This window comes from Phacochoerus africanus, chromosome 12 (genome assembly GCF_016906955.1).
Source record: "Phacochoerus africanus isolate WHEZ1 chromosome 12, ROS_Pafr_v1, whole genome shotgun sequence".
Lineage (NCBI taxonomy): Eukaryota > Metazoa > Chordata > Mammalia > Artiodactyla > Suidae > Phacochoerus > Phacochoerus africanus.
Window position 1 is genome coordinate 54,841,329 of NC_062555.1, and position 26,637 is coordinate 54,867,965.

Genomic DNA, 26,637 nt, shown 5'->3' on the forward strand with positions numbered 1-26,637 from the left:
CTGACACAAAATGACAAAGAACAAAAGTTAACTGACAATTTTCTTCTAGAAATTTTATAGTTTTTCATTTTACCTTTAGGCCTATGTTCCATTTGGAGTTAATTTTTACAGTATGTCAGGTCTAGAGCAAGGTTTGATATTTTTGTATGGGCATTCCAACACCTTTTGTTAAGATACTATTATTAACTGAACTTGCACCTTTCTTGTAACTTAATAAACCATGAATGTACAAATTTTTTTATTCCATTTCATTGATCTGTATGTCATCTTTTCTTTAATAGCATAATGTCTTGACTATCATAGCTTTATAGTAAGTCTTGAAATCAGCTGGTATTAATACTTCAATTTTGTTTTTTTTCAAAAATGTTTGATTATAGTTCCTTTGCCTTTCCATATGAATTTTTGATTCAGATTGTCAGTTTCTTAACAAAAAAAAATCCTGCTGGGATTTTCCCTGTAACTGCACTGAATCTACAGACCCATCTGTGGAGAAGTGACATCTTAATATTGAGTCTTTTAATTCACGAACATGGTATATCTCTCCTATTATTCAGGTTTTCTTTACCTACTTTTTCTACTTTTCAGCATACAAATCTTGCACGTTTTGTGAGATCTAGATTTAAATAGTTCATGTTTTGTGGTGCTAATATAAATGATACCCTTACATTTAAATTTCTTTTTTTTTTTGTTTGATTTTGATTTTTAGGGCCATACCTGTGGCATATGAAAGTTCCCAGGCTAGTAGGGGTCGAATTGGAGCTGTAGCTGCTGGCCTATTCCACTGCCACAGCAATGCCAGATCCGAGCTGTGTCTCTGATCTATACCACAGCTCATAGCAATGCCAGATCCTTAGCCCACTAAGTGGGGCCAAAGATTGAAGCCACGTTCTCATGGATACTCAGGTTGGTTACCACTGAGCCACAATGGGAACTCTCTACATTTAAACTTCTAATTGATCACTGCTAGTATGTATATAATATACAAAGACAATTTTTGTATATTAGCCCAACTTTAACTTGCTAGTAACAAAAGGAAAGGAAGTAAAGAAAGCATTCAGTGAATATGTTAGGGTGAAAAAGAGAGAAAATCACATTTATAAAGCCTTGCCTACTAAGAGTGAGAAAGATGAGAGAAGGCTCAAAACAAAGCATATACTTTTTATATTGTTAGTTACATTTTAAAGTCACAAAAGACAACAAGTGTGTTACAATTTCTGTGCACTAATTAAATGTTGAAATTTTTGAATATTAACATAATCAGTTAAATTAAGTTGTGAAGTATAATAAATATTCCTGTTAGGAGAGAGGAAAGATAAACTATACCTTTCCAAGCACCGTCAGCTGCTGAACTAAAAGATGAGCACTTTCCGTCTTTCCAGCACCACTTTCTCCAGAAATAACAATGCACTGTACAGTGAGAAGAGAAAACCATAAGACTTTATCATCACAAAATTCAGCTGAGGCATGACAAATGGAGAGGAGAATTTCTAAGAATGTGAGACTCTCCCTACCTGATCTGAATTATATGTTACCATAGACTGGTATCCTGAGTCAGCCATGGCGAAAATGTGAGGAGGATTGGCAGTTCTCTTTGCTCCAATATACAGTTTGGAATGCTAAAGGTTAAAGACAACATGTTTTGTAGGGTTTTTGTTTTTGTTTTTGCTTAAACCTTATTTATTTACAGACACAGTGCTAATTTTAAAAGCAAAACATGAGTCAAAATATAGTTTCATATGGCCAAACATTACATACATGTTACATACATACTGCATACCTCGCAGACAATTATGTGAAATAAAAGTCTGACATAAAACAGCCCAGAAACATGATATATCATATGACATCATTTTGGCAGTGGTATTTAAAAGAAGACTTGGAAGTGCATGACACTTCCAAAGCAGAACTTAAAGTTTCAAAAATACTATTATTTCTTTAAATAAGAAGACATTTTATAAATAAGATAATCAGGTATCATTTTGTTGACTATTCCTTGGATATAATAATGTCTGACATATGATCACCACTTTTTTCCTTTCATATCATTTAATTATACACTCGCATTTTATTTGCCCAAGATCACAGTGGAATTTGCACTAGAGCCCAGATCTTCTAAAATTTTGGCCAAGATTCATATATTTGCCATTATTCTTGTAAATCTTAAAGTGGAGGAGACTGACAGAATTAAAAATAACATTAAGGACAGTGCTAAATATATTTTAGAGTACACAAATAGCTGCAAGAGTATGGATTCAATTAAAAATGAAAAACAACTTAGCCTAACTCCAGAATATTATTCTATATTTAAACATTAGGGCCTAAATAATGGATAATTATATATCTATATTTATAAAACATATTATCTGATATCAAAAACCAATCAGTATGTCAAAAGGAAGTTTTAAACTCATAATGATAAGTTTTATATCCATTAAGTACATAGGACCTATACATACAATGTAAATTTTTTTTTTCTTTTTTCTTTTTTGGCTGTGCTGCAGCCTATGGAGTTCCCAGGCCACAGATCAGATTTAAGCCTCAGCAGCAATGCTGGATCCCCAACACACTATGCCAGGCCAGGGATTGAACCTGTGTTCTGGTGCTGCAGAGATACCACTGATCCCACTGCACCAGAGCAGGAACTCAGTATAATTTTACTTTTGATTCTCCCATACTTGGTTCAGAGACAGACATTAAGGATACACATTTTTAAGCATCTATTCACTGATATGATACTCAGTGTGGACCAGTTACCAATTACCAATAACTAGAAGTAATTACCACATCTCACATAAAGACCACAAACTGCAACCAGATTGATTCATCTTTTTTTCCTATCTCTATGTTTTAACACTTATTTAACTGTTTTTTCAAGAGATTGGATAAAATATTCTTTAGAATAATTTAAATTAAGTATCTGAATAGTAAAATTATTTGTACAAAGTAAGAAAATGCAAACCACACCACATACCTCTGTGGAGTAAAGACTCAGGCTCTGAAAAGGGTTCAGAGCAATGAGTATGTCCCCCACATAGACGTAAATCTGATCTCTGGAGTAACACTTCTCAAGCTGCTCTGAGACTGTATTCTATAATGAAATAAAAATAATTTCTCTTTCTTCAAAATCACCAATGGTCAATTATCATTTTTAAAGCAAGCAATAATAAATAAAATATCTGGATTCTGGAGCAAGGATCAGACAGAAATAGATTTATCGATAGTAAGATGCGTAACATCAGGTCAACTACCCCTTCCCTTGATGGGTATTTTCTTTTCTTCTGAAAGCCATACAGGAATGTCACGGCTACCTGTTTTTCACAGGACATATGTCACAAGGATCATATACACACAAAGCTTTCAAGGAAATAAGTAAATGCAGCACATAATGTAAAGGGAAAGAATACTAGAAAAGGGAAGGGAAGACACAATGAACATGATTTTATTCCCCATCAAGGTTACTCAAATGGTTTTGGGAGATGTCATAGCCCCCTGCTTAAATATTTGGCTTGAGGCAGAGTAAAAAGTACAGAAACATCCACAGCTGATAAATCATATGGGGACATGGAATCAATTTTAATCATGCCAGAAGTCCTCACTTATAGTACTTGACATAAAAGCAAAAGATCTTAGGTCAAAAAAAAAGGGGGCAAAAAATAAAACACAGACAACGGAAACAAACAAACCTCGTGTTTCATATATGGGTTAGCAAAGTGATGATCGAAGCCTTCATTGTAATCCACCAGCCTAGGGATTCACATTATTGGCAAATCTGATACACAAATATTCATAAAGGTGTTGGCAATCTCTGACTTGCAAACACAATTTGATGACAAATTTGATGTTCTTCAGAGAGATTATTCTGACGAAGTACTTGAGTTGTTTACGCAACCCTAAATTTACCAAATGACTACTTCTGTTTAGAAAAATGCCTCCTGATTTGTTGCATTTTTAAGCAAAATGTTCAGGCATGTGTTAGAAGTATTAAAAAATAAAAGTGTGTGGTTCAGGCAGGATAGTGATCCCAGCCTTTTACTGAAAGAGAGGTATTCATTTCTCTAACGATATGATTATCTGGAATAAAAGGGGACGAGGAGAAAGAGGCTGAGGCTATACTTTACTGGTCTGGAATACTTCTAAGGTCACGGGAATAAGGAGTTTCAAGCAGAATTCATTTCCCTAAAGGGTGGGCTCATTGATCCCATGAGGCGGATCACTGACCCTGGTAACAGACAGGCTCTTGAGGAATCTTAGAGACTCTGGGTCCTGCCCCTGAGTGTGGAACAGGCGAGGAAAAGGAGGGAAGATGCCAGATGGTGGTGTAGGAAGCAAACTGTTTTCTGACTGCAATAAATCAGCCCTTTGAGATGCCTGGAGAGAATTAAGAGGAAGCAACTCAGACTTGTGGGAACTCGCACTTTTGTAACTTGATTATCAAAAAAGAAAGAGTTGCAGAGTTCCTGTCATGGCTCAGTGGTTAACAAATCCGACTAGCATCCATGAGGATGTGGGTTCAATCCCTGGCCTTGCTCAGTAGGTTAAGGATCTGGCATTGCCATCAGCTGTGGTCACAGATGCAGCTTGGATCTGGCATTGCTGCGCCTGTGGTGTAGGTTGGAGGCTGCAACTCCGATTTTACCCCTAGCCTGGGAACCTCCATATGCTGCAGGTGCGGCCCTAAAGAGATAAAAAGACTGAGGGGAAAAAAAAAAAGAGAGAAAGAGAGAAAGAAAGAGTTGACACCAGTATAGAGAGTGCTGGAAATTAAAACTGAAAACGAGGGATGATGATGATCAGGAAGCTGAAACCTATAGATGCTATTCAAAGAGCCTTCTGCTCATAACACTTCTGTAAATTTTTAACAATATACAGACTATAGAGTTCCCGTCATGGCTCAGGGGTTAACAAACCCAACTAGCATATATGAGGACATAGGTTCGATACCTGGCCTCGCTCAGGGGGTTAAGGATCTGGCATTGCCGTGAGCTCTGGTGTAGGTCACAGACGGGGCTCAGAGTCGGCATTGCTGTGGCTCTGGCGTAGGTCAGCGCTACAGCTCTGATTCTACCCCTAACCTGGGAAACTCCATATGCCACCGGTGCAGCCCTAAAAGACAAACAAACAAACAAACAAAAAAACCCACCAGAATATTTAAGTTTGATTAAACTGAATTTCTTACCTCATCCAAAACTTCTAGGGTTGCTAAATCATCTACATCCTTGAGGTTGGGAATTAGAGATCTGCTGAAGTTACTTTTCTTGGTGTAAAGACGTTCATGTCTGAGGAGCAACACAGAAAGAAAACCCTTTCTGATTTGAGAAATTATTACTGATCATAGTCAAAGTAAGATTTAGATATATGAGAGACTGAAAAACTTGTGTGATGCTGATTTACTAAATTTAACAAATAATTATTTCCCAGAAAATAGCCTCATGCATTTGATCTGCTCTTTCCTCTTCATGTCAAACTTACATCATGGATGATCAAAAGAGTTTATTGTTTCTGTCAAGAACTATCCTACATAGAGCTCCCATTGTGGCACAGAGGAAACAAATCCAACTAGTATCCATGAGGATGCATGTGGATTAGATCCCTGGCCCTGTTCAGTGTGTCGGGGATCTGGTGTTGCCGTGAGCTGTGGTGTAGGTTGTAGATGCAGCTCGGATCCCGCATTGTTGTGACAGTGGTGTAGGTTGGCAGCAGCAGTTCTGATTCGACCCCTAGCCTGGGGACTTCCACATGCGGTGGATGCAGCCCTAAAATAAATAAATAAATAAATAAATAAATAAATAAATAAATAAATAAATAAAACTATCCTACATATAATAACCTTTAAAGCTTCCTCTAAATTCTGATATGTGATTTAATCTGTTACAAGATGGTGAGTCAGAGAGATTTGCATTCATTAGATTTCCAATTTTGTCTGAGGTAGTGTTAGGCCACTGGTGGTCCAGGAGTGATAATTTGAAAAACTATTAATCAGCAAAATTTAAGAAGAATACAAAATAAACCATGCTGCAGACTTTCAAAAGGTAAAATGTATGCAGAAATTGATTTCAGATACTAGGAAGTTTATTTTCAAAGTGCAACATTTCAGCAATTTCAATAACCATAAAGATCTTGATTTGACATAAAGTCTGGAGAAGTTGCTGAGGTAAACAAAAGGGTCTGTTTCAGCTTTTCTGGACATGAAATCATCCACTTTATTTTGAGCAGAACTCTATTTTCAGCGTATATTTTTGGACAGACTGTTAAACATTTGAATTTGTCCATCAGTAAAAGGGGAAGGAATACATAGATTATGAGGAATAACAAGAATCACACTACTTACTCATCACACTTTAACGATTTCTCACTGCTCAGAGAACGAAATCACTACTGATAATGGTCCCCTCTGTGTCTACGGCCAACCCCATCCATTCCTGCTCCTCCCACTCACTCCAAGGACATCACTCCTGGCGGTTCTTCTTTGCTCCTACATCACTCAGTTTCCTCTCAGCTGTAATAGCAGCATCCTCCGCAAAACAAACAAATCTATCCTTGACTTCATTTCCTCCACTTACTGTTCCATTTCCTTACGTTATGGCAAAAATCCTCCAAAGAAATATCTATACTTAACTTCAATTTCACTCTACCTATGAAGAAAACCCATGTCAATCAGGCTGTCGTCGCCACACTGCATGGAAACATCTTCCGTTCAAGATAGTAATGACCTTCCCACAGCTGAATCCAATGGTCCATTCTAGGTTCTCATTTATACCTAAACTACTGGTAGCACTTGGCAAGCTCCTCTCAAATACATTTGTCTTGGTGTCCTGGGCGCATCTCTTGATTCTCTTCCTCACTTCACTGGCATCTCCATCTCCGTATCTGGTTTCCGGTTCCTCCTCATCTTCCCATTGTCACATTTTTGAGTCTTCCAAGCTTCGGCTTCCTTAGACCTATTTCCTTCTCATCAATATCTACTTTCTGATTTTGTAGCTTTTTTGAAAAATTAAAGTACAAGTGATTTAGTGTTGTGCCAATTTCTGCTGCACAATGAAGTAACCCAGTCATACACACACACACACACACACACACACACACACACACACACACACACTTCCTTTCTTTTTTATTTTTATTTTTATTAGGACCACACCTATGGCAAGATGGAAGCTCCCAGGCTAGGGATGGAATCAGAGCTGCAGCTGCTGGCCTATGCTACAGCCGCAGCCGCAGCCACAGCAACACCAGATTCAAGCCATGCCTGCAACCTACACCACAGTTCACAGCAATACTGGATCCTTAGCCCAATGAGCAAGTCTAGGGATCGAACCTGCATTCTCAGGTTCATTATCACTGAGCCACAATGGAACTCCCATTCCCTTTCTTTTTTTTTTTGTCTTTTTTTGCTATTTCTTGGGCCGCTCCTGTGACATATGGAGGTTCCCAGGCTAGGGGTTGAATCCGAGCTGTAGCCGCCAGCCTATGCCAGAGCCATAGCAACGCGGGATCCGAGCCGCATCTGCAACCTACACCACAGCTCACGGCAATGCCAGATCGTTAACCCACTGAGCAAGGGCAGGGACCGAACCTGCAACCTCATGGTTCCTAGTCAGATTCGTTAACCACTGCGCCACGATGGGAACTCCCTATTCCCTTTCTTATAGTATCTTCCATCATGATCTATCCCAAGAGACTGGATATAGTTCCCTGTGCTATACAGTAGAACCTCATTGCTTATCTATTCTAAATGTAATAGTTTGTAACTACTAACCCCAAACTCCCAGTCAATCCCAATCCCCCCTCCACCCCTCTCCCTTGGCCACCACAAGTCTGCTCTCCATGTCTAAGAGAAAGAGAAACATCATATGATACCACCATGTGGATTTCATATGTGGCACAAATGAACCTATCTACAAAGCAGAAACAGACTCACAGACCTGACTTCATAGCTTTTGATAATATTCATGCACTGACAACTCTGCTGATCTCCAGACCTAAGCATTCAGCTGCTCACTGGACACTTCACTTAGAAGTCTGGGTAGCCAACTTAACATGTCCCAGACTTGCTACCGAATAGCCCAGCCCCAAACCTGCTCCTGCCTGTGATCCTCATCTCAGTCAATAGTGACTTCACTCTTCTGACTGCTCAAGCAAAAACCTTTAGCGTGATTCCTGGCTTCTCTCTTTTTCTCATACCCCTCCTGCCACCTACATGCAAATCCCATCAGATCTGCTATCAAATTAGATTTAGAACCAAACCTTTCCTACCACCATCGCCTCCGCCACATTTCATCTCACACCATGACAGCCCCCTGCTGCCACCTTTGCCTTCTTACACTCTTCTCAATGCTGCAGTCAGAGTGGGATCTTTGAAATATGGAAGATTTGTCCTTTTTGTTTTAGCCGCCTTTCGGTATATGGAGTGTCCAGGGCCAGGGATCAGATCTGAGATGCAGTAATGACCTACGCCTCAGCTGCGGCAAAGCTGGATCCTTTAACCCGATGTCCTGGGCCAGGCACTGAACCTGCGTCTTGGTGCTGAAGAGATGCTGCTGCTGCTGTTGTGCCACAATGGGAACTCCCATTCTTTGCTTTTTTTAATTTCCTCCTCAGTCCCACCTGGGTGATGAAACTTTATTTACCTTTCACTGTCTACCTCAAATGCCACCTGTTTTAAACCCTCAGCATAATTCTGTATAACCTTCTGGACAATTATCTTAATTATTTCAGCTAATCACTTGTGCATGGGTCCTATTCCCTCCACTAGACTATAAGGTTCCTCAGGAGAGGGAAAACTCATCATGTGCTGCTGGAACAACTGGACATCACATGCAGGAAAAAAAAAAAAGAAAACTGTCTAGAGAGTTCCTGTTGTGGCTCAGCAGAAACAAACCTGACTAGTATCCATGAGGCTGCAGGCTTGATCCCTGGCCTCGCTCAGTGGGTTGATGATCTGGCATTTCAGTGAGCTGTGGTAGAGACTGCAGACGCCGCTCGGATCTTGCATTGCTGTGGCTATGGTGTAGGCTGGCAGCTGTGCCTGTGGTTTGACCCCTGGCCTAGGAACTTCCATACGCTGTACCTGTGGACCTTAAAAACAAAACAAACAAACAAAAAAACCCAACTGTCTAGACACCAGCCTTACACTATAAAACTCCTGGAAGATAACGTAGGAGAAAAATCTAGATAATCTTGGGTGTGGACATGAGTTTATGGATACAACACCCAAAGCCCAGAGCATCAACCATGAAAGAAAATAGTGATAAGGTAGACGTCATTAAAATGAAAAACTTCTGCTCTGTGAAAGACACTGTTAAAAGGATAACAAGTGAAGTCACAGACTGGGAGAAAACATTTGCAAATAACAGACCAGATTAAAGACTTGTATCTAATAATAAGAAGAGTATTTTACTCCTATTTTACCATTCTTAGATTCTTCCATAAGAAGTTTATGGCATTTTAAATTATGCACTTATTTGTGTGGGTAATTTAGTTAATATGTGAATCCTGTACTACACTGTAAGCTCTCAGACACACAAGACTATGTGTCTTTAGTTTCCTGTTGTATCCTAGAACAAGGAGATGATTCAGAACATAGTAGGTCCTCAATAAATATTAGTTGAATGAATGAGTGAATGCATATCTCCTACCAATTCTGGCACAGGATTTGCACATAGTTGGTCTCCAACTTTGCTGACCTCAATGAGTATCATCTTATGTATCACCCTATTTTCAAAAAAACTCATATACTATAGGATTTTTAAGAAAATATAGAGGAGTTCCCATTGTGGTTCAGTGGCTAACGAATCTGACTAGGAACCATGAGGTTGCAGGTTCGATCCCTGGCCAGGTTCAGTGGGTTAAGGATCTGGCATTGCTGTGAGCTGTGGTGTAAGTCGCAGATGTGGCTCGGATATGGCGTTGCTGTGGCCCTGGCATAGGCCAGCAGCAACAGCTCCAATTAGATCCCCTAGCCTGGGAACCTCCATATGCCACGGGTGCAGCCCAAAAAAGAAAAAGAAAATAGAGAAATAAATCTAATTATGTACTTAAGTGAAAAGCCCTGAACTTATCATCTGATTTTATGGGCCCAGTTGGCAGCCGGAGACTGGGGAATGACAAGGGGTGGCTGGTGAAGAACAGGGGGATCAATATTTGGCTGGCCAGTGCCCTCACCTTCCCACTCTTGTGAATTTATCTTCCGTGAAACTTTCTGTACTAGCCTCCCAGAACTTAGAAAATATTTTATCATTGTGATGATGAAAAGCTTCAATACTATGACTCAAAGTTTTCTACAGTATGACTTAAAATTCCTTAGCATGAAATTCCCCCATCTTTGGAGGCTTGACACAACTTTTCCAGCACCCATCATGTCTGTACAGAGTATTCCCCAATATGCCAAGTATTGTCAAGATGCTGTGCTTTGTTCATTTTGTTTCCTTTGCCTGGAATGATTTTCCTTCCATGTCTGGCAAAAGTCTATTTATGGTGCAAAGCGAAGCTCACATTTCACCCTCTCTGTGAAGATGCTGCAGGTCTTTCCAGTGAGAATGCATCACCAGTAGAGTACCTTTTACATTTAATTAGGTATATTCCTCATTCTTGCCAGACTAGGAGAAACTTGTGGCCAGAAAGAAGTGTTGCAGAAAGGATACAAAGATGCAAAAATACATGTATTTGGTGGCTTGAATCGCAACATTGAGCCCCACCCAACCAGCAGTGTGTAAATGATATCCTTCTCTGTTGATTCACATCCCATCCTTTCTGTGAAGCATTTTTTTTCTGTCTTTTGTCTTTTTAGAGCCGCACCTGCAGCATATGGAGGTTCCCAGGCTAGGGGTCGAATCAGAGCGGTTGCTGCCAGTCTATGCCAGAGCCACAGCAACGCCAGATCCGAGCCGCGTCTGCAACCTACACCATAGCTCACGGCAACGCCGGATCCTTAACCCACTGAGCGAGGCCAGGGATCAAACCCGCAACCTCATCGTTCCTAGTCGGATTTGTTTCCGCTGCGCCTTGATGGGAACTCCTGTCAAGCCTCTTAATAAGTCAGTTTAGGCACCAAACCCTATCTGACCTACCACTTTTCTTCCTCTTACCACAATGCACTCCTACTATTCCCAGAATTTGATTCTATGACACAGTTTTAATGGGAAATACTAAATCTAGACTTTTATATGTACCCAAGTGTGGGGAGGCTGTCAGGCTGATAACTGATGGGGAAAAAGGAAAAAAAGAGCATGTGTGGAGATCTGGACTCAAGGACGAGCCCTGCAGCTGAAACAACGAGAGGGACCGGGGTCCATGGTGAGGCTGGACTCTAGGCACTACGGGAAACCAATGGGATACTTCAATCAAAGGGAAGGGTGTGGGAGTTCCCGTCGTGGCGCAGTGGTTAACGAGTCCGACTAGGAACCATGAGGTCTCGGGTTCGGTCCCTGCCCTTGCTCAGTGGGTTAACGATCTGGCGTTGCCGTGAGCTGTGGTGTAGGTTGCAGACATGGCTCGGATCCTGCGTTGCTGTGGCTCTGGCGTAGGCCGGTGGCTACAGCTCCGATTTGACCCCTAGCCTGGGAACCTCCATATGCCGCGGGAGCGGCCCAAAGAAATAGCAAAAAGACACACACACACACACAAAAGGGGGAAGGGTGTGGAGATGACAGGGTGGAGTAGCATGCTTTATGAAAGAAAAAAAAATCATTTTACTACTGTGCTCTACAAATAAACATCATCCTTAAGTAAAGAAAGCCAAGGTAGGTTAAACTTCAGTAGTGAATGTAATTTAGGGTCATCTATTCTAAGAACATAGTATATGATAAATATGGCATCCCAAATTAGTAGAGAAAAAAAATTCAAGAAAATGTGCTGGAACAGCTGGTTAAAATTTGGGGAATCATGTACTTTATGTAAAAATGAATACCAGATGGATTAACAAACTTATAGATTGAAAATGTAATCATAAATTTCTAGGAGAGGATGTAAAAGTTAAAAGACGAAATTGGAAAAATATCTGCAATGCATATGATGGACAATGACTTAATATGTCTAATATATCAAGAACTCTTGGAGTTTCCGTCGTGGCGCAGTGGTTAACGAATCCGACTAGGAACCATGAGGTTGTGGGTTCGGTCCCTGCCCTTGCTCAGTGGGTTAACGATCCGGCATTGCCATGAGCTGTGGTGTAGGTTGCAGATGCGGCTCAGATCCCGTGTTGCTGTGGCTCTGGCGTAGGCCGGTGGCTACAGCTCCGATTAGACCCCTAGCCTGGGAACCTCCATATGCCGCGGGAGCGGTCCAAAGAAATAGCAAAAAAAAAAAAAAAAAGACAAAAAAAAAAGAACTCTTGAAACTCAAAGGAGCACTGAATATGAGCTACCCTGAGATATTAAGATAGTAATCTTATATGGGAACACACAAATTTTTGTTTTAAGAAGATAAATTTATCACTATCATCATTTCCTAAAAAGATATGTTATCACCAAAAAGTGCTGGAAGCTAATAAACTTACCTAGACTAATGAAAAAATAACCGAATCCTGTAATTTCCGCTGCCTCTTCCAATCCTGGAATTCTTTGCCAACCTGTTTGTGTATTGATGGGCATACTATGAAGGGTATAGCTGACTCCTTTGTTTTGAAGAAAAAACACAAAGTCATTTTCCATGACTTTGCAAAACTGAGTTTTACCATTTACAATGACTTCATCAGGGGAGTCGAGAAGACGGTTTTACCCTATTCTAGAGCATAACTCCTCGACTTCGATTTCTCTAAAAAACAGATTTCTCTCCAGTCAAAGGGTCAAGGGGCTAAGGAATACGGGGCATGGCCAAGCAGGGAGTAATAATGGCCATAAAGCCAGGGCGAAATAGGGACTGACGGATAAACTATTACATACTGAACCAAGTTATGAGGTGGTTTTGCAGAAAATCAAGTTATCTCTGAAGCAAAATAAACCCTTTCCTTTGCTTAGATCACCATATTATTTGAGACGCCAACACAGCAGTTAAGGTGGGCAGTAGGATCAGAATGCTCAGAGCAACAACAAAAGATTTTTTGAGGATAAATAAAATGGCTTATTTCTTTTAAAACTCTCATTTAGAATAAGCATACGAAGATGCTTTATATATAACTACTATTGTTATTCCAACTATGGCCCTACCATTTATTAGCTATGTGGCCTTGGGTAAGTAACTTATTCTGCTTCCTCAGAAATACAATGGAAATAATAATGGCTCATTTCATAAGGATGCTGTGAGTTTAAATTATATAATACATGTAAAGTGATTCATTCAGTGCCTGGTACGTTTAATATATTTTAACTATTATTATTATTATCATTATCTTTATGGTCACGGGTTTTATCCTTATTTACTTTATATTTTCTATGTCTATTTAATATTTACTTTTAATTTATATATATTTAATTTTTGAATATAATGACTTTAATTTTTTTCCATTAGAGCTGGTTTACAGTGTTCTGTCAATTTTCTACTATACAGCATGGTGACCCAGTTACACAGACATGCATAGATTCTTTTTTTCTCACATTATCATGCTCCATTAGAAGTGACTAGACATAGCTCCCAGTGCTACACAGCAGGATCTCATTGCTTATCCATTCCCAAGGCAATAGTCATGTAAAAATGGCCATTTTAATTTATATTTAATTATGTACTTAGTTTCTATCTCTATTTCTTTTACATTCAGTTGTCTTTACTGTCTTTTTGTCCCAGAGATGACATCTCTACCCTGATCAAACATGAATTGTACGTACATGACACTGGACTCAGCATAAAACGAGTATGAAGAGAGCAATCGGCCCAGGCCTTGCTGAAGGAGGGTGCGTGAACATCACTGTTTTTGAAGGACTTCACTGTGTTTAGGATTAAATCCAAAGTATTCCCTTATGGTAGCATCTCAGCATCATAATTCCATTTCCCCCCCGGTTCAGGGTTTAGCGCTGCTCTCCGCAAGGTGAGTTTGACTGGAGAAGCCCCCTGGCCACGGGAATTGCCTATTTATACTTCTTCCACATCTGTATTTCTGCACCAACCAAGGCCTGCTGTGCAGGGCCATCACAATGGACCGCTCTAGGAAGCATGGTCAGCACTGCTATCACTTGGTTGGGTCTTAACATAATAGAGGCAATGGTGCCAAATAAATACAAAAAAGACAGTGATAACTGTGGTGACAAAGTAGCACTAGTAGAGTTCCTGTTGTGGCTTAGCAGGTTAGGAACCCGATGTCTCTGTGAGGATACAAGTTCGATCCCTGGCCTCACTCAGTGGGTTAAGGATCTGGTGTTGCAAGCTGCAGTGTAGATTGCAGAGGCGGCTCAGATCTGGAGTCGCTGTAGCTATAGCATAGGCTGGCCCCTGCAGCTCTGATTTGACCCCTAGCCTGGGAACTTCCATATGCCACATGCCAGAGGTGAGGCCATAAAAACAAATAAACAACTAACAAAAAAACCAAAGTAGCACTAGTGAAGGACTCATACTCTTTCAAGTGGCATGATTAGTTGTATCAATAATATTGTCTAGTTTAATATTAAAAAAGCTACATGTTTGACCATGTATAGATCATAGGGTATAAGAATGAAAAGAAAGTTAAATATAACACAGTCCAATTCCCTTTAATTTTAAAAATTATGAAAAGTGAGGCTAGCAAGTTGGGATGTATTCATTCTGTGGCAAAACTCAACAAACCAAGGATTAATATGAGATCTCCATTCCTGCTTTGATTCATTAGATTTCCTCCCACTCCACTCACACACACACACACACACACACACACACACACACACACACACACACACACACACTAAATTTCTGGAGCATCTAAGATGTTTCAGGCATTGTGAGCAGCTGGGATAAAGCTATAAAGACCACAAATAAGATCCTTGCTCCCCTGGAACACACATTCTGATGGAAAAGTTAACAATAAATTATAAACAAAAAAGGTAATTTCAGCTAGGATGGATATATCTGGACAGATTCATTTTTGGAGGAGAATATCTTAAAATCAAGGACGTGGCACTGGTTACTGCTTCAAATATTGCTGGATTAATGGACAGAGCTGTACTAGTTCACAGGGGTTTTGAAAATACATAAATCATGCAGTTAAGTCATTAGCTTATAAATGAGTTAAATTTTAATAGCTAATAAGGTTGTAATGAATGATTAAGAAAATCTAAAGTGTATTCTATGAATGAAAATAAAAGAATCATCAGTTGTGAAAATATTTTATATCTTCTTACATGTCTCCTTTGGTCACGAATGTATCCTAAGCACCTAAAACACAAGCTGGTACACAGTGGTACTTAACAAATATGTGCGGAATAAATAGATAAATAAATAAATAACTACGTGTCAAAGGAAACTATCTAATCCAATCCCTTTTTTCTTTCTCTTTCTTTATTTTTTTTTCCCCCATGGCCGTATCTGTGGCATATGAAAGTTCCCTGGCCAGGGATTGAATCTAAGCCGAGGCTATGACCTACGCCACTGCAGTCAGATTCTTAAGCCACTGCACCACGGCCATAACTCCTGTCTAGACCAATCTTCACCATTACCGTATCTTTCAAGATCGTTTTACACTTTTCACATTCCCTTTTGCCTTCATTCTATAGTATTAATTTCCATTCTTGTTACTTTATTAAACATTCAATTTCTGTAGGACATGGAGAAGGCAAAGTCAGAATCTTTCCAATAAGATTTTTGCCCTCTTGTGAAAACTACAACTAGTTAACCAGATTATGTTTTTCATTTACTCTGTCATACTGGAGAGACATGGTTTCAGACTACAAATATTATCTTTCTGTGTTGTCAAAGGTCACAAATACCCTCAGGGGTGGTTATTATAGCTTCACTTGTATTTCAGTTCTACACACTGAAAAAAAAAGACAACTCTTGCTGCTCCATGTTAAATTTTTATCCTTCCTATTCAGTTGTACTACTGTAATGCAACAGCTTTATTTGCTTTTACTCTGCTTAAACATTCTCTTGTAAATATCAAGCTCTATCTTCTAAGGTGATTCGGGGGCCACTGGGGTAGTACAGAAATCTGCTGTCAAACAGAAATCTAATCAACGGTTTTGTTTTAGTTTCCTTATCCATCTTTAAATTCCACTAACAAAGTCACAACTGGTAGTATAAGTGGGCACACATGCTCTCACTGGTGTGCCCTGGAAGGCTAGTTTTTATTTATCTGCAGTTTGACCCCTTTGGCCAATTGTGCAGTTTTGAAATGAGGCAGGGGGTAGGGGAGTGGGGAGGGCACACACCAGCCTGGCCAGCCAGGACAGCAGATCAACTCTGGCAATGACAGGAGTGACAGATGTCACCATGACCCAGCTCCACCACAGTTTCCAGTGCCCTTTTCATTCACAGATCCATTTTTTCCTTCACAAATAATTATCTGGAGGCTGAAGAAAAATCTCCTTACTGAGAAGTCTTGTCTATTTCTGCTGTGAATGTGACTTCTTTGTGCTATTATTTCAGAGTGACCTGGTTTTAGATGTTGAAATGAAACTGACATCTGTGTTTGCAAAAATATTTGATGGTGAGATCCTCCATCTATCAAAAGTATCTAATGCCTTTCTTCTCTTCACCTTGAGTGTAGAGACAAGAGAGCAGAAAAGAGACAATTTCTACGTGCGGAATCTTCATGGAAAGATAGAATCTTCATGCAGAGTAAATGCAAAGATGGAACAGCATAGTTCCTTCTATGTGTAGAGTTACTAGAGTCACTACAAGTATCTGTAGGACAAAAATAAGTACAGAAAAACTATCTGGTTAAGAACAAATATGGCTGGGAGTTTCATGCAGTCTGAATTTTCAAGGAATGATAGCATGAAGGGTCATGGAGAATGGGTGATTATCTTTATTACATTAATTTTTAAAATGTGTTATTGGAATATAACTGACTTAGAAACTTTTGTTATTTTGAGGTGTACAGCAAAGCAAATCAGTTATACATATATCATTCTTTTTCAGATTCTTTTCCCATAAAGATTATTACACAATATTGAGTAGATTACCCTGTGCTATACAGTAGGTCCTTGTTATCCACCTATTTTATATATAGTAGTAAATATCTATAAATTCCAACCCCTTAATTTATCCTTCCTGTCCCACATTTCCCTTTTGGTAACCATAAAACTGGTTTCAAATCTCTGAGTCTGTTTCTGTTCTGCAAATAAGTTCATTTGCATCTTTTTTTTAAAGATTCTACATATTAGTAATCTCAGGATATTTGTCTTTCTCTGACTTACTTCACTTAGTATGATAATTTCTAGGTCCATCCATGCTGCTCAATATGGCATTATGTCATTCTTTTTTATGGCTAAGTAATATTCCATTGTATATAGGTGCCACATCTTCTTTATCCAGTCCTCTGTTGATAGACATTTAGGTTTCCTCCATGTCTTGGATACTGTAAATAGTACTGTGATGAACACTGGGGTGCATGTATCTTGTTGAATTACAGTTTTCTCCAGGAGTGGGATTGCTGGATCATATAGTAGTTCTATATTTAGTTTTGTAAGGAACCTCCATACCATTCTCCATAGTGGATGCACCAGCTCACATTCCCACCAACAGTGGAGGAGGGCTCCCTCTTCAGCATTTATTATTTGTAGATTTCTTGATGATGGCCATTCTGACAGGTGTGAAGTGGTACCTCATTATAGTTTTGATTTGCATTTCTCTAATAATTAGTAATGTTGAGCATTTTTTCATGTGGCTTTTTTTTTGGCCATCTATGCTAATTTTTATAAACATAAAAAATAATATACTTTCTTTTTTAAAAAAAATTTGAAAAATATGAAAAAGTATAAGAAAAAAATCACTATATCACTGTAACTGCATCACAAAGAAATAAATAACTGCTCATATTATGATATTTCCTTTTATCCTTTTTTATATGCACAGTTTTTAAACAAGTTGACAGGATTTCATCTTTGCGTCATCTTGGTCTCTCAGTCTTTTCTCTGGTGATGAGAGATAAACTTTCCTGCTTGGGGCAAAAGCCAGCTCTTCTATTTGAACACTTGCTTTCTCCAGGATCACTACTGTAATGCTGCCCTCTCTGTGGTGGCATCAACCTCGCCCTCTACCAGTGTACAATGTGTTCTAGTATCTCCATCTTAAAAAAAACTCTCTCTGGATCCTCCATGCCTTCCAACTACTGCCCCATTTCTCCTCCTTCTATAGCTGAGTTTTTGAAAGAGTAGTTCATATTCCTAATCTCTTCCTCACCTCACCTCTTTCCTTAATTTCTCCCAGTTGGGGCTTCCCTCCACATCAACTTGCTGAGAGGACACTTGTCAAGGTCATTGAAGAACTTGGTATGTCCAAATTCAGCATTACTCCATTAAAAAAAAATTCAGCACTATTTGGCAGAGTTGACTACTCTTTCCCTGAAAAACTTGGTTTAAGTGGCTCAAAACAGATTGTGTTCCCCTGCTCTTCCACCAGGAAAGACCACAGTCTCTCACCTATTCTGGCTTCTCTCCCTCTGCTCAGTTGCTAAATCCTTATATTTAGTGACCCCATCCAGTGTCATGGCATGAAACACCTCTATAAGAAAATGACTCAATGACTATTTCCAGCATGGGCTTTTCCCCTGAAGACCCCTATATTCCACAATTTACTTGATAACTCTACTTTCATATTTAACTGGCAGATCAAATTTAACATACCCCAAACAGAATTCATGACCACCCTGCACCCTTTTTGAATAAATACAGGGGAATTATATTTGCATCCATGGACAGGGGTCAACAGCCACATTTTAGGCTGGGCTGCCCAGATAATACTTATATACATATGCTTATTTAACTTATGTATCAATGGTTGCATACTATTTTTTTGAGGTGTTCTTGTGGTACAGTCAAATCTATATACGAATCAACCATGAAGTCATAGTATTCTATTGCAATTTCTATTCCTAAGACTGGAAGTACCATAGTTAGCTCTTTATTTTCCTTTCTTCTTTCTGATAAAACACTAGGAATCATGATGTCAGATTTTTCACTTAAAAAAAAAAAACATACCCAGCTGTATTTATATAAATGTATAAAATCTAACTTTAAAGTGAATCATAATCTTCCAAAACTAAAAAATTCTGTTAAATACGGCATTTTTTTTTTTCAGAGATTACAAAACTAAATGAGGAAGCAAACAAGATTAGGGCAGCTGAACAGCCAGAGATAAAGCTTTACGTGCCTGGCAGTAGGGAATGAGGGCCATGTCATTTTGAATTCTACTCAAAGGCTGAAATATTCTGCTCTAAACCTTGACAACTACCTTTAAAAAATATCTTTCTTCTCTTCCTCAGCAAAAAGATGGTTAAAAGATTCAGCTACTTTAAAGCAAAAATTTTTCAGGAAGTTACTCTCAATATACTTATTATTAAGGCCTTTGACATGATGGCAAAAATGTATTTAGAGGACTAAAAATGTGAAGGCACCTGGGAAAAATGGTTGCTTTGCCCTCCACTCAATACATGCATGCTGCATTGATGCAAAAAATTAGTATTATCGGAGTTCCTGTCGTGGCGCAGTGGTTAACGAATCCGACTAGGAACCATGAGGTTGCAGATTCTATCCCTGCCCTTGCTCAGTGGGTTAACGATCCAGCGTTGCCATGAGCTGTGGTGTAGGTTGCAGATGTGGCTCGGATCCCGCGTTGCTGTGGCTCTGGCGTAGGCCGGTGGCTATGGCTCTGATTCAACCCCTAGCCTGGGAACCTCCATATGCCGCAGGGGCGGCCCAAGAAATAGCAAAAAGACAAAAAAAAAAAAATTAGTATTATCTATACTCAGTGTCCTGCCTCCTGTGAGGCACCGTAGAATTCAACAGTAAATGTAATTCTATGCAAATGTGTCTTTTCTTTATAGCATTGATATGAAAAATGGATGCATCAAGTCCTAGGCTCTTAAAATTTGAAAGAAAAGAAACAGAGAAGCATTATTGCACTATTTCTTGAAACTTTTATAAGGGAGGTCAAGGCTCTTGATAATCCCTTAGATTTTAACTTTTTCTTTCTAGAATAAAAATTTTTTAAAGGCTAATGCCTTTAAGAGAGGTCAAAAGATATATATCCAGAATTTTTCAGGATTTTTTTTTTAAAAAAACGGGTTATATTTTGCTTTAAGTGTATATATATATGCATGCTTGTATTCATAGACTTTTATCCCATGAAATCAACTGTGATCATTTTCAAGAGCCTCTTTAAACAAAATAACTAAAATTATGAGAAATATATGGGCAAATATTTTAAGAACATGTATGGATTTGAGTCAGTTTAAATAGTTAAAAATAGGTAACGTCATAATTAAAATAATTAATGATTTCTAGAACATCATTGGAAACATTAACATTACAGGAATTTAGAGATCTTATATGAGCTTTCAGGATTTGTAAAGTGGGCCTAATATCTGAAAAAATATAGATTTCCCTCTATGGAATCAACATAGTTCAACACTAAATATTAATAAAAAAAACAATCTTCCATTGATTGATGTTGAAAAGACTAAGGAAATGACTAATAAATTAGCCCACATGAACTTTAGAGAAGCATCATAGGATTTCTTGTATAGATGTGCTGAAAGCAATTTTAGGTGAATGCCATTTTATGAGAAAGTCCTCAGGAGGACAAAATGTTTCAAAGTGCATCAGGACCTAGATAATAAACAATGAACCAGGGAGAGCTTTTCACTCGACCCCATTCTTTATTTGTGCTAACATCACATGTGCATAGCTTGTATCACTGATATTTGTGGTTGTAAAACAAATGTGTTCAGAATCTTCCCAGGCTCCTGACCCACAATCCACACAATCTGCATGGTCTTGGGGTCTTGGGGGCTCCATTAATGTCATGTCGCTGTGGTCTAGGGTGAGAGCATTCACGAGGAATATGAAATGAGTGGTGTCTCCTGGACTTGTACCCCACACCATTTATGGGTACAAGAGGGGTCTTAATACTAGCAATCAAATGTTTCGTGTTTGCCACCTTCACATACTAATGTAGGACTCTTGTGGCCTTAGGAAGGAAGTCCCCAGAGTGTTTCACAAGTGCTTGTGGACAAGGGTGCTTTGGCCAGATACCACTATGATTCAGCTCTTGCTCAGCTAGGTGTCGGTAGCTGACACCCCTGTTGGTCACTTCGGGAGCCCTTGCTACTCCCTTATGGAGTCCTTGCTAGCCAGGCTGGGCATTACTCAGTGTTCCTTGGCAGGCCTGGGCTCAAAAATGCCAGAGCATTACTTCTGCTTCTCCTGTTAACTAAGACATCACAGGAAAGGCCAGGTTCAAGGGCAAACAACACAGCCTCCAGCTCTTTATGCAAGAATTGTCAAAAAACTGTGATCATCATACCCTGTCCTACTTTACTAAGAAAGTAGGTAACAGTTACTTCAAGTTAAAGATCATAAAGTAATTGTTCCTTTCCCTTTAGACTTACTAAATAACAAAAAGAATGGAAACCAGAGAAATGTCTCCTTTTCGTGAGAAACAGAAATGGCCACAGTACCAAATCACTATCTACAAGGCATAACTGTCAAGTACTATGAAATCTGTTAAAATGAGAGAGGAAGCTAAGAACCAACCCATAATTCTTTAGACCTCAATCAGTAACTACAGAGACTTGAAAAAAAAAAAAAAAAAAAAAAAGCACAGGCCTGAGGTCTACTGGAGGTGCCCTTGCTTGAAGCTATAGGTCCAGGGGCATGGGTGGGCTGTGCCAGAAGTGGGGAAGGGTCCTGATGAGACCCAGGGCAACACAAAGAAGAGCAAGGGGGTGAGGAAATGGAGAAGACCACAGGTCAATGATCCATCATATACTCGTCCAGCAGAGGGGTGGCCAGTGGCCAGGGGGGAATGGGACGAATGGACAAGGAGGGGCAGAGGCTCCATTATGACAGAGAAAGACCATCATTACAGGTTTGTGCTGTGAGACACAGAGAATACAATGTGAACAGTGACACCTTGGCTCTACCAGCTGGTGGCCCTGTACACTGACTTTTTCAAGGTTCAACACGGAAGGGAGATGTGCTGGGGAAAGAAAATAATGATCATTTTTTTAAAGGAGGAGGAAGAGTTAAGGATTATAAGCAAAAGGCAGACGAAGAACATAGACCATATAAAAGAATCAAGGGAAAACTTGAGACAAAAAGTTCCCCCATCCTCAGACCTTTCTTACAGAATATCTCATTAAAAGAGAAAAATCCTCAAGAGAAGGTACAAGGCTTTAATGAAGAGATAAGATGGAGAGATAAATAGATAAAAACTGAGTCAGCTGAATTCAGAAAAGAAATGGAGGAAAATGATGACAGAAAAGCAACAAGATGCAGAATATACATGACTGAATTCACAGAGGTAAGTGTGTCCTTGTAGCACCCGAGACAGAAGAAAAGAACAAACATCCACCTGGCTGGCAGGAGCCGGAGGGAGCTGGCTCCAGCACAGTACAGGGTACAGGTGAAAGTGATATGGAAGGACTGACATAAAGACACAGCTGGGTGAAATTACTGAAAATGTCACGGACACTCTGCAGAAGCAGCCAGTATGACAAAGGAAGGAATCTCATTGCCTTGGTTCTTTCAAAAGCAATATACACTGTCAAAGAAATAGTGGAACAGGATATGTAAGAGTTTGAGGAAACAAAACACTAACCTCAGTATATTTTACCTAACTTAGCTGAACTTCAAGTTCAATCACGCAGGAAGCTGGGGTTTGAAGCTTGCTGGAAATAATCATGAGAGGATGCAATTTAGCTACCCAAGAGAATAATGAAAGGAACTCAGGGAAGGAGAGGTACAGTAAAAAAAAAGACTTATGGTGAGCAACTGCCTCTTCTTGTTTATTTGGACTATTCCTTTATTTATTGCTACTTAAAAGCAAAGATACTCATAATGGTTATGCCTTATTTAAGAGCTTTTCCAGAAAGGAAAGTAGTGAGGAAAGGTATATTTCAAGCGAGAAAGGAGAAGTGATTCTTCCTTTTCTAAATTGCCTAGTCCTAGATGGGTCCTTACTACATTCCCAGACTTTCATCTGTCTCTTTCTGAGTCATCTGTCTTGGACAGACACTGCCACCAACTCATGCCTTGATGAGACCTTTTTTCCTAAATTTCACATGCACAATTCCTTCAACCCTTTATTTTGGCCAAAATAAGATCAGGATTTTCCAAAATAAAATATACTTAGATAGAACCACGCATACACATGCATGTGCATGGCAATGAAAACATCCCACAAAAAACATAGAAATAAGTATATGTCAATAGATTTCTCATTTCAAAATATCCAAACAATAGCCACTAACTGCACTGATAATTAAACATGATGGGGATCAAATTCCACAACTTTCAAAAATATAACAAAAGTTTAAAGTTAGGAAGAAATATGGGGGAAAAGCAAAATGCATCCAAAATTATTGCTGTATTCTGTCTTGATACATCCATGGTTTACCTCCTAGAACCCAAGAAAGGATGGTGCACAGCAGGACACAGGTGGCTCAGGGGTACGGCCTAGTGGGGACTGTCAAGACTATAGGTCAAGCCTCTCAGCCTTTCAGTGCCTTCTAGTCTGTCTCTGCATATCTCACCACTCTTTTTTTTTTGTCTTTTTTAGGGCCACAGCCAAGGTACATGGAAGCTCCCAGGCTAGGGGCTGACTCAGAGCTGTAGTTGCCGGCCTACACCACAGCCACAGCAACACAGGATCTGAGCCGCATCTGCCACCTTATACCACAGCTCACAGCAACACTGGATCTTTAACCCACTGAACAAGGCCAGGGATTGAACCTGTGTCCTCATGGGTTCATTTCCACTGAACCATGATGGGATCTCCCTTGCCAATCTTATTTATGAATTTTCCCCCTTGCAACTTTGGTTCAATGCTTGCTTTTCTGTGGACATTTCTCCTTGCTGCCGTGGTTTTGCACAGGCTATTCCTTTCAGCAACAAAGTTCCTCTGGGGATAACTATTTTCACAGTATTAAATCCTGCTTATCCCCTGCAGTGCTGATTAAGGCTACTTCCCAGATAAGCCTGCCTATCCCTGCTAGTCAAAGTACTCTGATCTTCCAAACTCTCAGAGGATATTATTTGTATTCCTGTTATGGGACTGAAATGTCTTACTGTGTATAATGGTTATTTACATTCTTATTTTTAATCCCTTTACTAAAAAGGAAGACTAATTTTTAGTGTCTTATTTTGGACAAAATAAAGTGGTAAAGGAGCTATCTGTATGAAATCTAGGAGAAAAGGTCTCATCAAGGCATGAGCTGGTGGCAGTGTCTGTCCAAGACACAAAACCCAGGGCACAGACTCTATAGTTGTTCCAGCTGTCAGACCCTTATGTAAGCACCTCATCCAGAGCTTTACACAGTGCCCTCAAATAATATGGAAACGACATGAACATGCCTCAATCCATAATTTCCACGGTAGCAAGGATTATATCCAATTGGTAATGGGTTGAGTGGGGGTGTAAGAAATTTTGCCTTGCTGTGGACTGAAAACAGAAAGTAGGAGAGAAGAATACGGCAAGATTTATCCCTGGATTTCTGGCAGGAATAATGGGATGGGTGGTGGTGCCACTAATAAGAAAGGGAGCAAAGAACTAATTCGGAGTGGGATAGCATAAGGTCCCAGGTTGAGTTTGAAGTGTCTCTGAAATACTCATGTGGAGACAGGAATCAAAAGGAGTTATTATGAGAGCAGCCAGGAAGCATTTTAGAAGTCCCCTGTATTAAAGAGTAAATATTCCAAATGGTGAATAATTCTCGCCATGACATAGTCATAGCCATTAGAAGAAAATTATCTTGTCCAGAAAATAGAAAGTAAAATGGGGTTATGCATTGTATTGCACTGAAAGAACTCTATTATTACTTCCTATTGATTTTTCTGTTTCCTTCTTTTTCTTCTTTTTTTTGGGGGGGAGGGGTGTAAAATCAAAATCTCATTCTAGTGCATTTATATTACACAAAGTCCCACACCTCAATAAAGAACTGACAGCTTGAACCAGGCATATTTAGCACTGAATGGTTGGACAATTTTTTAGTTTGTTTTGCATTTGTTAATCCTTTAAGATGTGTCTCAAATATGCCCTACATCCTGGTTTGAAACCTATATATGCTGGGACAAGTGGGATAATTAGAACAGCATCACAAACACATCTACTATTTTTGGCTCAAGAATTAACCATGTTTGAGTTACTCTTATAAATATTCCTTTTTGCTTCTATAAAATTACACGCAAAACATAATTTCTACACATCAAAGGTTACCACTAGCATGTTAAGGGTACCAAGTTATTCTGCTTTATATAAAAACCAAAAAATAGGAGTTCCCGTCATGGCGCAGTGGTTAACGAATCCGACTAGGAACCATGAGGTTGCGGATTGGATCCCTGCCCTTGCTCAGTGGGTTAACGATCCGGCGTTGCTGTGAGCTGTGGTGTAGGTCGCAGACGCGGCTCGGATCCTGCGTTGCTGTGGCTCTGGCATAGGCTGGCAGCTATAGCTCCGATTCGACCCCTAGCGGGGAACCTCCATATGCCGTGAGAGCGGCCCACGAAATAGCAAAAAGACAAAAAAAAAACCCAAAAAATACAAGATAACATGTTTCCAGTATAACTACTACTGAAAGAAATTTTAATTGGGAATTTATTATCATTCAAGTAGATGCAGGGCTGGGTTTTTCCTTTATTTACAAGGTACACAAAGTCACCACGTAAATAGTATTTGTACCTAAATATTCAAGGTGTGTAAAATAATTTTACGAACCTGTTTACATGATGGGTATTCACTGCTTCAGGACAGCTCAAAACACCTTTCCTCTGTGGGGGAAAATTCCGAGATGGCTGTGAGGAAAAACTCTGCCTGTCGTTTTAGAAACTGGAAGGGAGGGAGAACCTGGTGATTCTGTGTTTCTCCCTGCATTTTTCACCTATGGCATGGGCCTGTGACCTCAGCAGTGGGAAGCAATGGTCCTGTGTGGAACTTAGAACACTGAGGGACTGACACAAAGCTCAAGATCAGTTTGCAAATACCTCAAAGTGTATAGGTTGTGGCTTTTAAGAAACCAGTGTTGCTTTGCTGCAGGAAACGTTGCAGGACTGAGGGCAGGTATCAGTGGCAGCCTCTTAACAGGTGGTTCTTGAGGAGGGCTATTTGAGGCACCCTGCTTCCTTGGCTTCCTGCTTAAGTCTGGCTCTCTGCCTTCCTCTCAATTCTCTAAGCTGTGCAGTATTTTTCACAAAATTGCCTTTCTTCTCAAGTTGGCTTATGTTGCTTTTAGTCAAGAATGCTGAATAGCACATTTCAACTGCCAACAACTTTTATCTATTCCCATTAAATCAGATAACTGAATATTTTAGAATACGATGCTCAAGAGAAAAAATTTTGAGTACTTTGTAATTCAAGTTTGTCACCATTTTATTCACTTTAGAGTAGAAATTTATTTTTAAAACTGAATTGTGAATTAAAAAAAAAAAAGATCCTGCCAAGCACATATATCAACCCAAGTCCAAAGGTTAATATCATATACCAAAAATGTCTGCTCTGAGTTAGGTGTATTGATTTAGTAAAGTCAGATTTTGAATCAGTTTTATCAATGTTGGGAACTGCGACAAATCAAATAATTTTGCA

General features: G+C 39.5%; 1 protein-coding gene across 2 annotated transcripts in view; it reads right to left on the minus strand.

Annotated features, from left to right (window-relative positions):
• The window catches only part of MYO3A (myosin IIIA), a 224,632-nt gene that overhangs the window by 116,570 nt on the left and 81,425 nt on the right, over positions 1-26,637 (minus strand). For both annotated transcript variants that reach the window (XM_047755030.1, XM_047755031.1), the window contains exons 11-14: positions 5,177-5,276; positions 2,972-3,088; positions 1,512-1,616; positions 1,324-1,407 (exon numbers count right to left, since the gene is read on the minus strand). In XM_047755030.1, the coding sequence (XP_047610986.1) occupies positions 1,324-1,407; positions 1,512-1,616; positions 2,972-3,088; positions 5,177-5,276 (406 nt within the window). The remainder of the gene's footprint in view (positions 1-1,323; positions 1,408-1,511; positions 1,617-2,971; positions 3,089-5,176; positions 5,277-26,637) is intronic.